The following is a 14,143-nucleotide window of genomic DNA, read 5'->3' as shown; positions in this document are numbered from 1 at the left end:
TGAATATATGTTTTTTTACTACGTCAGAATGTTGAAAAGATCTAAATAGCCATTGTAATGGACGTTAGTTCACTTTATTGAAGCAGAAGCTCCTCTATTACTAGCAGCTGGGTTATGTTCCCTCCCAGTCTACCTGTGGGCTCAGACTGACGAGTCGCTGAGGCTACATAGCGGAAGATTAGCAGCAGCAGGGGGAGGATGGGGATGCAGGAGAAATAGCAACACAACGGCATTAACATCGACTCTATTGTTTCATCACCGAACTGTGATAGCTTCAGACCATGATGTGAGTATGAACAGAGTGATGTATGAAGAAGGGGATGTGGTGTTTTTGAAGGTTTTAGTCTGAGTTTAGCTGCTAACCGTCGAGGCTGAGTCGGCCGTTTGTTGGACCGTTGGGCTCGCGCTGACGAGGTTACTGCACAGCTCGAGCTCATTTCAGAGGTTTTCAGTGTCTTTATCTACAATTCAGACTCAAACCACTGATCTATTTATATTCCCCTTAAATAAACACTGAATCATCTCCTATTCGGTGAATATAAAGCGGTGCCTTTGAACCCAGTTTGCGGTGACACTATTCTGGAAAGGTCCCGTGATATAAACCGGACTCCAGGATTTAGCCGGGTCCCACGCCCATATTTTATGATATTTAGCGTTTTATAGGCCGAATTTGAGACCAAACACTATTCATACCACATTGAATACACGCCTGACATATATATTAGATGTACTACAATGTAATGACATCTTTAACTGCACGCATTAGGTGTCTCTAACGCCATTTTAGGGGGGCTTTGTTTTTGGCAAAGACGCAAACCAGACAGTATACGCATCCCATGCTGTGTTATGTTGGGGTATGGCTTTGTTTATGGGGATGTTTTAACCCTACTATTATTCTTGGGGTCAATTGGACCACATTCAATGTGTTTAATGTCTCTAAATGAATGGTTAGCATCATTTTTTGGCTTCATATTTCGTGACTTTTCCTCATTTAATGGGGACAACTGGGAAAACATAAAATTAAAATGTTGAGATGTTCATATTTCTAGGGATGCACGATATTATTGGCACATTGGACGATATTGGCTTTACAATGAACTATTGGATGTCAGCCAACGCGGTTAATATAATTAACCGATTAAATAATGGGCTGCTGCACACATGTTGGGCTCATATTTTAAGTTAAATTTGAATTTAAGCAGCAGTCTGTAAGGTACATGTAGCTGATTATTTTAGGCTCATTTGCTGTCAAAGAGTAAACCATTTTATTTAATTTGGGTTTAATTGCTGTACATTTGCACTTTTCACATGTTTCCTGTGAACAGAGGTTAGGTTTACTTACTATGTAAAATGTGAAATTGGCCAAATTTGCCCTGGTTGTGGGTTTTGTTATGATTGTCTCAGGGAGAGCATCATCCAAGTTTCAAGTAGGATGTATCTTTTTGTATGAATTTTGTTTGAAAGCAATTGTCGTAAATAAATATGCAGCTTTAAGTTTTAAGTATTTTTCTTATTTTGCAAAAGTAATGAATATTACATAACAAATGTGATAAGAGTATCACCGTAATAATGTATGCTAATTCCAATACAGAAGAGAATTGATGATCTCTGCAACCAGGTGTGCAGAAAAAAGATATCGGTATCGGTAATCGGCTAAATGAGTTGTTAAATATCGGCATATCGGATATCGGCAAAAAATCCAATATTGTGAATCCCTACAAATTTCCTGTGAAAATAATTACACATAGGTGTTCCTTGGGGTCAATTTGACCCCAGGCTGTTTTAGCTGTATAAAACATAAGAAATGTCAGTATTTTCGACACATTTGTTTTAGTTGTTTTGGATGATATTGAGGTCACTATAACATACATTTTTATAACCTAAAAGAAACATACAGTACCTGAAACATAAACCTGGGTAACAATCAGTTTGTGGAGGTTTAAATTGCTGGGGTCAAATTGACCCCACGGATGAAATATGTTAGTAAATTTGAGGGTAACAGGAGGGTTTATAAACCAATTGCCCTATACTGATATATTCAAACGCATGCTTTCAGTCCTTTATTACCACATAATGTGACTGTATGAGCTGACATCAAGTATTTGCTACATTGATGTGATGATTGTTTGAGTGTTGTTCTGCAATGTGAGCTTGCTGTGCAGGAACAGGAATTTAAAATATGGTAGTAATATGGGAGCAGCCATCTGGCAGGGAGTTATTTTGAAGGATTGACTAAGACGTGGGTGATTTGCATCAAATAAAAGCCCATGTCGTCAGAAAATGTCAAACACAGTGAGTGATGTTTCAGGAAATCATTGAAATTTGGATTTAAAACACTATTATGATAAATCCAGAAATCACTAAGAGATAAAGTAGTAATAGTTGGTGAGTTAAGTGTGTAATTCAGGAACTATTAACACAAGTGATGAACCCTCTGTGTAGCTGGTTATGGCCTCTTGTGTTTGGGGATTGGATGTTTCGAAACAAGTAATTAGAAGTTTTAAAAACAGGATTCTGGGTAGTTTTGTGGGGCTTGTTTTAACCATTTTCTGTTGAGTAGTTATAAACTCTGCTGCCTTATCAGTTAGTTCCAGCTGCTGAGCACCAACGGGCTTGTGTTGTGCTGCCCTATCTCTGATTATTCATTTTCTTCTTTTTTCTTCTTCTAGTGAGACATTTGAAGCCACACAGCTGAATGCCAAACTGCCTTGTTCTATCAAGAGATAGCCAGTCTGCTGGATGGACACCCAGGAGGAATGACAGAGTCTCTTCCCCCTCGGGTGCTGCACCGACAGTCAGAGAAAATGCACTGGGCCGGTGGATACCTTGTACTTCTGCTGGCGTCCATTATCGCCTCTCACACCACCGAGGCCTTATCAGTGGACACGAATGGAACCCATACGGAGAACAGCTCTTTGACAGACGGCGGATTTGTCCCAGCTGCATTCACAACAGTTAGCCAGATAATTGCCCGGGAGGGGAGCTGCGCGCTGATTGATTGTAATGTCACCGGAGAGCCGCTCCCCAGCGTTCAGTGGTTCAACTCCCATGGAGACCGCCTGGACACAGAGAGCGATGGTGAGAGAGATGTTACTGTTACTTTAAACCTGGTTTCCTGTTCACTGTGTCACCAGTGATGTTTGTCACATCATTATAATTTCATTAGCTGCAAATCCAGAGGGGTGTTGGGTTGGTTGTTTGGCATGAAAACGACTCAGTGTGAAACTTACCAGTTCAACATTCAGGGATTTTTTTTAATTAGATAAAGTAAGTCAGTATTTATACTTGAATACAAACATTACTTAGTGTCATCTAAAAATCAATCAATCAATCTTTATTTATACAGCGCCAAATTACAACAAACGGTATCTCAAGATGCTTTAACAAACAGAGCAGGTCTAGACTGTACTCTATGTTCAATTATTAACAAAGACCCAACATCAAGACAGGATAAGACTCAGTCTGATCTCATCTTAATCCACCATGAGTACTGCACCTCGCAGTATTTAGCTAGTTACAGCGGCAAGGAAAAACTTCCTTTAACAGGCAGAAACCTCCAGCAGAACCAGACTCATGTTAGACACACATCTGCTGAGACCGAGTTGGGGTTGGAAAGAGGGATAGAAGAGAATAAGAGAGAGAGAGAGAGAGAGAGAGAGAGAGAGAGAGAGGATAGTGATGAGAGGAGTAGTAGTACCTGTTGCCACTGGAGACCAGCATGTCCGTTTCAGCTGGAGTCTGGAACGTCCACAGCAGCAGGATGTCTACGGCAGCAACTCATACCCCTTTTTTTTAGAGGTATTAGAGGAACCTACGAGACAAGGGAGCTCAGGGACTCCAGAAAGGTCTATAGTTAGTAACTTTAATGAGAGAGGGAGAGTTAAAGTAAGTGATGAGGGGGTTGAGGGGAAGGGGGTGAGATAGGATCCCAGTGTGTCAGTGCGCCAGTTCCCCTGGCAGTCTAAGCCTATAGCAGTATAACTAAGAGCTGGTCCAAGCCTGAGCCAGGTCTAACTACAAGCTTTATCAAAAAGGAAAGTTTGAAGCCTACTCTTAAAGGTAGAGAGGGTGTCTGCCTCCCAGACCCTGACTGGTAAAATGTGGTGTATGGAGTTTATATTTCCTTACTCTCTGGCGTGTTGATACACCTGTGCCGTACTACCCTAAGGGGAACTCTACCCTGTAACCCATTTGCTGTAAATAACCAGATCCAAAGAGAGGCTTCCTGATTTTGTTGTTTTGCCACACATGCCCCCCCAGGTCCCTCGACTCCCCCACAGTCAGCTTAGAGTGGATTAAAGTGATTCACACACTGTAGTGCAAAAACTCAGAGAGTTAGCCAGGAGACAAGTTTGAAGATGTGGGTGCAGTTTATATAAATAGCAGTCTTATCCGCTCTTATGTCCTGACATTTCCAGCAGTTTCTCTGGTGCTAATTAACCTCTGACCGTTTGGTTTTAGGGAGGGGGCGGGGCTTAAAGGATCAGCTCATGACTGAATCTTGAGCACTTTTCCAAGAGGCACAGAAGGAATGTGATTGGTTTTTCTCTCCCATTTGGGGTGTGAAATAAAGAAAGAATCCTCCGTCATCATAAATCTAAGATTTCTTAACAGCAGTGAACAGTCTGTTGTGGTTGAAGTTCATTTTACACATAATAACACAAGTACTCGCAACAAAGACGGGAGCTGTAACCAGCGTTTGGTCAGCAGTGTGTTTTGATCTGAGGAACAAATATGGAAAATGTCTTCCTTTGTGTGATCCTAAGATGTTTTTACAGTTGGAAGTAGGACAGTGGTGTTTCCTGGAGCTTTGAAGCACAGGCCAGCGTGTGAAAACAATAGTCACAAGTGTTTTCATGCACGTCATAAGCTTCTGGAGTTCAGCCTGTTATTACACACAACACTAATCATAAAAGTGAGTTTGGATCGTTGCATGAAGCTGAATTTCTTTTAGCTTTTGCATAAAATTTGCAAGACTTTACAGCAGAGATCAATCAGGACTGGGACTTCCTGATTGTAAATCCAAACTTCAAGTAGTCACCGTGTTCTGACTTGTAGATAAAAGTAATAGAGCATGAATTAGTTTTTACTTATCTGTGATATTTTTGATATTTTGGCATCACATAAATCCTGATTGACAGTTAATGGAACTCAGACTGTTCACTGCTCAACCTTACTGGAAGCAGCAGTGAGGGTTATCAAGACAATCTGTCTTCTCTTATATTTCTTTGTAAACAAATTAATCCTTTTTCATTTTTAAGGTGTGTCCTAACTCAAATAAAACCACTGCACACTTTATTTCAGCACCTTGCAAAAAAACTCAAAATGACCTCACAAAAATACCTTGCTGGAAAATTTCAGAACAATTATAAAGAAATGGAAAGTGAGTGATTCCCAAATGAAAGTATTAAATATTGAAACAAGGGTTGTTGAAGGTTGTTGAATCGATTTTAATACGCCCTTATTTGTATCGATTTTTTACCATCTTGTGATATATCCTTACATCCCTAATTGACAGTATATAAAGATGGACGACTCGTCCTCCCCCTTAAACAAAAGTGAAGTCAAAAATCTCCCCTGCGCATTTGATGCCACAGTCTTCCCGGTGGAGATACACTGATGTCGTCCCGCCCTTTCTTCAAACCGAAACAAAAATTCTAACTTACCGATAAGACGGCAAAGACCCCTCAGAGGTCAGGTCACTCTGCAGCACTTTTTCTGAAGGGGGAAGACTCTGTAACATTTCCATCCTGGGTTTCCCCTTCTACTCACCAAATCCAAAGCATACAGTGCTGCAAGAGAAGCATTGGTCCAAAGAGCTGTCAATCATTGAGTGACACCCTTTTTTTAAAGCATCCAATGACTGAGTAACGCTAAACTTCACAGAAATAAACACTTGGACATAAATCAGTGTGATCAGAGGGAACTTTATTGACAGGAAAAATGTTTCAGATAAATGTATTTGACGTATATTTTTAATATAAAAGTTTGACCCATGTTCCATCTGTTGACATGTAGGAGGCGGGGTTTGACTTAGTCTGCAGCCAGTCAGTAAGGGGAGCTCCAAATGCTCAGGCTTATTTTGTCATGTAGTCAAGTCTTTTTAACAGTCAGGGTATTGAACATAGCTCTACAGTGTGTACTGTCTCTTTAAGAACTAAATCAGACACATTGAAGCTACAATCAAAAAGTCCTAGTTGAGTCCCTCAAAGGCCACAGTGTACATAATGAAAGACATCACTCCTGATGAACTATGAGAACAGCTTCAGAGCTGATGTTGAGGTAGGTCTTGGAATGTCTTCAGAGCAGAGCAACTCAAATCCAGGAATGCAGAGTGAAGAAACGCTTGTTGTTGTCGTCTCTCTTGAGCCGACCTGTTGTAACCTGCCGACGCAGAGAACAGGCAGCTCTGTTTTTACGACCCACAAACCCAGAAGAAGCGTCGCCCTGCAGGAGCACGCTCAGCGAGGGGTTCAAGCAGGAGTACGAATACAGCGGCAGGGTTACTATCGCTGGTCTCTCCTGCGTGTTTCCACCTCGCCTGTAGTGTAGCACCAGGCAGCACATTAGTCGTGTCACATGATGCAGACAAGGAGGTAAAATTAGAAACGTTGCCCTTGCATGAAAAGGCGGAAGGAAGGGGTGTGGGACGTTGTTGTCAGCCAGGCCTCATTTCCTGAGCGTCCATTCATGTCTTCCAGAGGAAACTTGGCAGCAGAAGAGTTTAATTAAATAACCGTACTCTCTGGTGGACTTCAGATTTAGACTTTCATATGTGTGTCTCTGTACTCCCACACAGCAGAAACAGCAAGTCAATGAGAAGCAGGTTAAATCAGTGAAAGTTGTGGCTTCATGCTTTAGTCAGTCATCACTGCTGAAACCAAAACAAACAGCCCCAGAACTCACATCTCAGTCCTGGTTCCTCCTCCCTGACATGTAAATATATCCTCTTGTTTTAAATACGCAGACCTCAGCATGCAGCGCAGTCAGCCACAGATTTAAATATTGAATGCACAGCAGGAATATTAAGGTCACTGCTGCTCTACAGTCTGCTCACAACAAAACCAGGTCCCCTTTAAAAACACAACAGCCACGTATTCATCCTATAAATATAACACACACATCCTGCTCTGACACACTGAGCATAAGGGGGACTGAAGGCCCGGGTAAGCACAGATTACAGCTCAGACATTCACAGCTTTAAAGACTGGCAGTATTAAACTGCTGCAAGGTTTCTGGCTGCTGTGGATTTATAAATATGTGACACAAAACATCGTGTTCTCTGCCGTCAGACTGCATGAAAACAAAACAAGCAGCACAGATGTAGACCTGAGTCAGCAAGTTCCTCTTAGAGAGCAGCACACAGCAGCTGCAGAGGAGTTTTTACTCTACAGCACAGACTGATGCATTAAGGAGATTTTCAGGGTTTAATCTGACCTCAGAGTGAGTTAGTGGGCAGAGTGAGTGTTTGGTGGGTTATGCAGAATCAGAGCAAAATGTGGGTTTAAAAGGAGGGCAGTAGGGCTGAAACAGGAGTAGTTGTATTGCTTGATCAGAGATTTGAATGTAGAAAACTTCAGTTTCATTTTTATCTTTCCATTTCCTTCAGCTGTCAAATATATGATTTTATTTTCACAGATCCCCTTCTTGTACTTTCTCTTAGACATATAGTAGTGGAACTTTTTCTTCCCAACATATACAGTGGTGGAAGAAAGTTTTCGGACACCCCGAATATTGCATTGAGAATCACTCTTAGGTCTTCAAGTGCAATTTCTTTGATTACAGTCACAGCCTGCTTTATTTATTTTTTGTTCAGTTTTGAACACATTCTCTGTTATTTGTTGACTTTGATACCGACAATGTTGAGAACTGACATATTGAAAATGTCAAGAATTTAGCTTTGGTAGTTTTTCTTGTAAAGAATAAACAAAAAATAAATCCATTTTTATTTGTTTAAGTTTGTCTAATGCTTGAAACACAAAAAATATTTTTCCACAAATATTTCATGACAATATTTGAGATTGTGTAAAATTTCAAGGCTGTCAGAAAACTTTTTTTCACCACTGTAAACTCGAGTTTTTACCAGTGGGATAATCAGTGGAATTAAAGAATATCAGTGTTATTGGCTGAAAATTGCTGGTTGCTATTTATTATTTTAACATTTTAATTTTATTTTTATCCAATTAATTAATATTTTATTTATTTATTCTTTTTTAATTGTATTTATTTTAATAAATAAATACATTTGATTTGAATTTACTCATTTTTCATTTTATTGTAATAAATAAATAAATACGTTTTTTATTTACTAATTTTTCATTTTATTTTAATTAATTAATTATTTTTGTATTTAATCATTTATATATATATATATATATATATATATATATATATATATATTTAAATTAAATCATTTTCTATTTTATTTTATTTTAAATTTTAGATCTATGGACTTTATTTAATTCAACTTTAATTAAATAATCCTTTTTTTAATTAATACATTTTATATTTTATTCTGTTTTTAATTTTAGAACTCTGGACTTTTTCATCTTATTTTATAATGAAATATTTGTGCATGAGATCTGCCTCTGAGTCTAATTGCTTTATTGTTGTTTTGTGTTAGCTGAGTCTAAAAAAATAAAAACAACGCTGACGATGAACGATAATGGTGTTCTCTGCCGACAGCGTGGTTAATGTTTGTTATTGTCACAATAATGTGTGAATGAAAGGATTTGATGGAGGTGGAGTTTAACTTTGGTATCGGAGCGGTGCGTTTACTGATGTCTGATTCCACATTGTAGTCAGCGTCTTTGCCGCAGCTCTAGTGTCTCTGTTACTGACTTCTCTCCTTCTCCCTGCAGACGGAAAGTGGTGGCTGCTGGACGGCGGCGTTCTCAACATCACCGCCATCGAGTTTGCAGACCGCGGGAAATACACCTGCATGGCATCCAACGTCCATGGCAGCTCCAACTGCACGGTGACGCTGCGCGTTGTGTTCACAAATGGCGACATGGGTGTGTACTACATGGTGGTGTGTCTGGTCACCTTCACCATCATCATGGCGCTGAACGTCACACGCCTCTGCATGATGAGCAGCCACCTCAAGAAGACGGAGAAAGCCATCAACGAGTTCTTCCGCACCGAGGGCGCCGAGAAGCTGCAGAAGGCCTTCGAGATCGCCAAACGGATCCCCATCATCACCTCGGCCAAGACGCTGGAGCTCGCCAAGGTGACGCAGTTCAAGACCATGGAGTTCGCTCGCTACATCGAGGAGCTGGCACGCAGCATCCCGCTGCCGCCGCTCATCATGAACTGCCGCACCTTCATGGAGGAGATCCTGGAGGTGGTGGGCGTGGAGGAGATGAGGCACACCTTCGTCAGACAGGCGCCCGAAGGCTGCCGAGAGATGGCGGGGAGAGTCGCCTCCATCGGGGGGAGAGACGTCTTCACCATCCTGCGGGAAAGAGAGAGAGAGCAAGGGAGGGAGAGAGAAAGAGAGAGGCAGCGCAGCGAATCACCGGCCGCCGACTCCGACAACTCCTCCGTTCACGAGCAGCCGCAGCACATCGCCATCCAGGTGTCAGTGCACCCGCCGCTCGCCATCAGCGGCTACTGCAGCATCGAGGCACCACCTCCACCAGAGGCTCCACCCTGCTCGCCTCCCCCGTCCTCCCCACCACCGCTCTCTCCTCTGCACCACGACGAGGAGGCGGAGGAGGAGGTGGAGGAGGAGGAGGAAAAGCAGCAGGAGGAGGTAGAGATGGAGGAGGAAGAGGAAGAAGTGGATGTTGATGTGGAGTGCACATCTGTAAATAAGACCCCGCCCTCCCAGGTGTTTTACGAGAGCCATGTGTGACGAAAACAAACAAACCCTGGAGGAATAAGTGTTTTCCTGCTATGCATTTCCACTTGAAGACAAAAATAAAATCAAACATGTTACATTTCACTTTTTTTAAAGGAACAGTCACACTTTATTTATCTTTTAGAGACTGAACTGAATCTGGAAGCCTGTTCTGAGAATAATCAAAAGGACTTTAGTCATTGAGCGTTTCTTCTCACTCCGGACCTTCATGCTTGAATGTACACGGGAGGGGTAATCAATATTAATGTAATAAGCAGTGAATTGTAAAGGGACATTTCCTGTGTTGAGATTGTTCAAGTTCAGACTTTTATTTCAAGAGTTCAGGGCCGTGTGGACTGATGACGTCTTCTTTGTGCTGGCAGCGCTGGCAGGTCAGCATTTCCAGTAGTCAGAGGATTTTAAAGGCAGTGTTGCTTCTTGATCATGACCAATCAGAAGCAAGAAGAGGCGGGACTTCTGATATCAACTTTGACAGCAACAAACGGAGTAAAGAGGAGAAAGTAAGCACTTGTTTTTCGGGGTACAATCAAAGAGGACAAAGTCTGGAGCTGTTGCTAAAAGTGGGACACACGTTCTCTCTGTTTCTTCAGGGTTGGTTTCATTTGATGGAATTTTTAAAGAAATGTAAAAACACCTCAAACAGGCACTACTACAGGAAGTGGAATAACCCCGGAGCAACTTTCAGGACCTCACACAGTAAGCACCCTTGGGAAGCGCTCTAAAATCGAGGTTGTGGGTGCTGCCAGCACAAAACCAGCATCATCAGTGGACACAGGCCCCACAGGCGGGGCTGAAATCTCAGTTTTTAGTTACATACAGTGCTCGGGTTTTTACGATTCAACCTCAAGCTGCTCTAAGCTTCCTCCATCCGCTCAAGAATTCACATCCAGCTACCGTTACAGCTGATCCACCGGGATTGTACAACGCTCGGCTCACCTGGAGATGCATGCTGGACTGAAAACTGAAAGATGATCTGAGAGTTCGCTCACTACTTCATGATTGTACGGCCTGCTGAATTCCACAAAAAAACAAAACAAGAGTAAGCCAGCTAAATGTGTGTGTGTGTGTGCTGTATATTTCCTGATTAGGTCACACACCTGGATCTTTTTCCTTTGGAATATTTTTAAGATTATGATTATTATGATTATTACCCATGGTGGTGTGATTTTTAGGCAAGTTTATCAAATAGAGAAGTGTAGATTTTTTCCTCCTAGGTTTTTATTTGATTCCTGGCCTGATCGCAGCATCGTTTGCTTCTTCAGAGGTTTCACAATAAGACTGTGTTTCTGCTGCATGTGAGAGAGGACAATGAAGTCTGACGTGTTTCTGTGGGACTAGAGAAAAAAAAGGACTCTTGTCTGTCTTCCTTTTTGCTTGGCTAACGGTCCAGTGTGAAGCGGAGAGGAACTGGATGCTACTCTGCTTTTACTGGTGCTCTCGAGATGCCTCTTTTTTTGTAGTGTGATAAAATGGAAGTGCTGTGTATAAAGACAACAAAAAAACATGGATTCTGCAGTGTTGTCTTTTTGTGTCGCAACTTGTTTCATTAAAAAATCTCCTCTACTCCAACATTAAAGCTCCTGTGGGGGAGTTTTCAGCTGGTTATAAAGAAGACTCATAGTCTACACTGATGTCTCCACACGGCCTACAAACACAAAAGTAAAAGCAAACATCGAGAAGGTGACTCATTACTTCTTTATTGTTATTGGAAATAACTGTAGACGCTGCGGTGGGGTAGGTGTCAGACTATGAGCAGCACACTGACCAAACAGCCTTCGTTGGTAACTCCCATAAAGCAAAGAAACTGATGCTGTTCAAAGAAGCAGATGAGACTCTCACTTTCACACGTACATGACAGGATCAGCAAAGAGATGAGATGAACTGCTTTGTACATGAAGGGCGCCAAAGTCTACATGAACCAAGAGTTCCTCGCAGGAGCTTTAAGGTGCATTTTGGGGCTGATTTTTCGTATCAGAAACTGAAGCTTACGATGATACCCTCAAATTTAAAAACCAAAATAAGTTATTTTTACTCTCTTAAAACTGTAACCAGTCAGTTTCAACCGTATTTCTTCAAAATGACTCAAATCAACAAAGGTGAAATATCACTTAAAACTTTGAATTAAAGCTCCTGTAAGGAACTTTCGGGTTGTGATGGCTTCAGCGCCCCCTTTGGCCAAGCAGTACCCCTTACATCTTAGATCTGCTTTCTCCTGTACATGTTAAAGTTGTGTAAATAGATGTCTGATTATGCACCATGCCTCCAATCACTTACTTTGCCTCCTACCCCCCAACAGAAGTTTCAGACATTAAATGAAACTATCCGATGAAACAAAAATAAAGAAACTTTCCGTTTATGGTCTCATTTGCTTTTGGAGGTCACACAGAGGCCTCAGTATTCATTTTAGTCAGGTTCATAACCAACTAAAAACTCCTCGCTGGAGCTTTAAATGTAAAAGAGTGTAAATGTTAAAATGAGTCCTTTGCCAACTCGTGTATGAAATTCATTCAAAGTACTTTAAACCCATATTTAACTTTAGAAATGCGATTTTAGTCAACTACTCCTGCTTTTCCTAACCCAGCCATATCAGAACCAAGCGGCAACCTCCAGCCGCGAGAATTGAAGCCAACGCTGAAGTGTTAAAAACTGCAGTTCCTTGAGTGACCACTTGAGGCTGGCTCTGGAAGTACCGGAAACCACATACACACCAATTCAAAAAAGACGATCTTTACAGCAGAAATAAACATGTTTATAGCCTGGTTAAAAAAATCGAGTGTAGTCTGGATAGCTCATTTCTAAGATAGTGAATTTTTTCATAATGTGGCAATTTTGAAGATGTTAAGATTACAAGTTTTCCACTATGAGAGGCACACCTGACTTGATTGACAGGTGGGAACCAAGCGGCAAACTCCGGTCTCAAATGATGAAGCCAATGCGGAAGTGATATAAACTGCAATACATCGAAAATCCGCTTGAGGCTGGCTGCAGAAACACCGGAAACCACATAGATATGAATGGGAAAATGACGATCTTTGCAGCATTAATAAACATGCTTACAGCCTGGTTCAAAAAACGGCTTGGCCCTACAACGCTAATCTCTCTAATGGCACACACTGTACGGGGGGTGAATTTTTTCTAACGTGACGGTTAAGAAGATATTAAGATTATGAGTTTTGCCCAAATAAGGACATGACTGACGTGACTCCCGGTCGGGAACACACAGCCATTGGCTAAGAGACTCACACTACGTCACACTCTGCCTGGTTGAGTTCCACATTTCCAATATGGCTGCTGCCGTCGATTTGCTTCAAAACAGCTCTCAGGAACAGATGGGTGACGTCACGGATACTACGTCCATATTTTATACTGTCTATGGTGGGAACACTGTAGCTGTTAGCGAGGAGGTTTAAAGCCCGCCTCTTTACGTAACACTACCTCAACAGAAGTTAGGTTGACATCAGTATTTCCAATATGGCTCCCACCGATGATAGGCTTCAAAACAGCGCTTCAGAAACAGATGGGTGACGTCACGGATACTACGACCATATTTTAAACAGTCTATGGTCAGAACACATTGGTAGGACGTACGTATCTCTAGATCAAGTCTGAGTTATTCTCTCTGGGGGGATTGATAACCTGATGTTTGGAGAACTGTCAGAGTTAAAGAAGCAGCAGGTGGATAGAAATAAATAAAGTGTCAGGTTGGTGATTGACCGAGGCATGAATGATAGATGTTCTGTAACAGGACACGGAGCAGTGCAACTCAACTCTCTTCAAACTCTGGAAACTAAAGAGGCTCCTCACAAAGGCTGCTCTGTGTTTTGGAAATGGCAAGAAAAGAAAAAAAACCCTCAGCCACAAACTTCTCCCAGTCCACTCCCACCCATGGGTGCTGACAGTGAGCCCACTGTTAAGATACCGATGAGCACAGAGACCGCATAGACTGTGTTCTGTTTCTATAAGTACAGAGGGGGGACAAAAATGTGTTATGAAGTCATCACTTTTCAGACTTCTGTTTTCATCTGTGGGTCCTCTGTCGTCTTTGTATATTTAACATTTCAGGACAACTGTCTTTTCTTCTCTCTTTTAACTAAACCACTGAACAAACCCACTTTAGACTGAAACTATTCTTCCATAATGTGAAAGAGTTCCCCTAAAACCTAATTTTCTATGCCGTGTACCTCGTTTCTTCTTTTCTTTTCCATTGACCGCTCAGCCATTTACCACAAATTTTAAGTTTCTTGCTTTAAAATGTACAATTCAAATTTCCTCCTTATTGTT

At 41.6% G+C, this 14,143-nt stretch overlaps 1 protein-coding gene across 1 annotated transcript; it reads left to right on the top strand.

Moving 5' to 3' along the window:
- Positions 1–86: 86 nt before the first annotated feature.
- Positions 87–11,370, top strand: mfap3l (microfibril associated protein 3 like). Its single transcript, XM_034676984.1, has 3 exons — positions 87–286; positions 2,670–3,078; positions 8,862–11,370. Exons 2-3 carry the CDS (start codon positions 2,757–2,759, stop codon positions 9,854–9,856), a joined length of 1,317 nt encoding a protein of 438 aa, XP_034532875.1. The 5' UTR covers positions 87–286; positions 2,670–2,756; the 3' UTR covers positions 9,857–11,370.
- The last annotated feature ends 2,773 nt before the right edge of the window (positions 11,371–14,143 follow it).

This window comes from Notolabrus celidotus, chromosome 23, assembly GCF_009762535.1.
Source record: "Notolabrus celidotus isolate fNotCel1 chromosome 23, fNotCel1.pri, whole genome shotgun sequence".
Taxonomy (NCBI): domain Eukaryota; kingdom Metazoa; phylum Chordata; class Actinopteri; order Labriformes; family Labridae; genus Notolabrus; species Notolabrus celidotus.
This window is presented reverse-complemented; position numbering and strand designations above follow the sequence as displayed.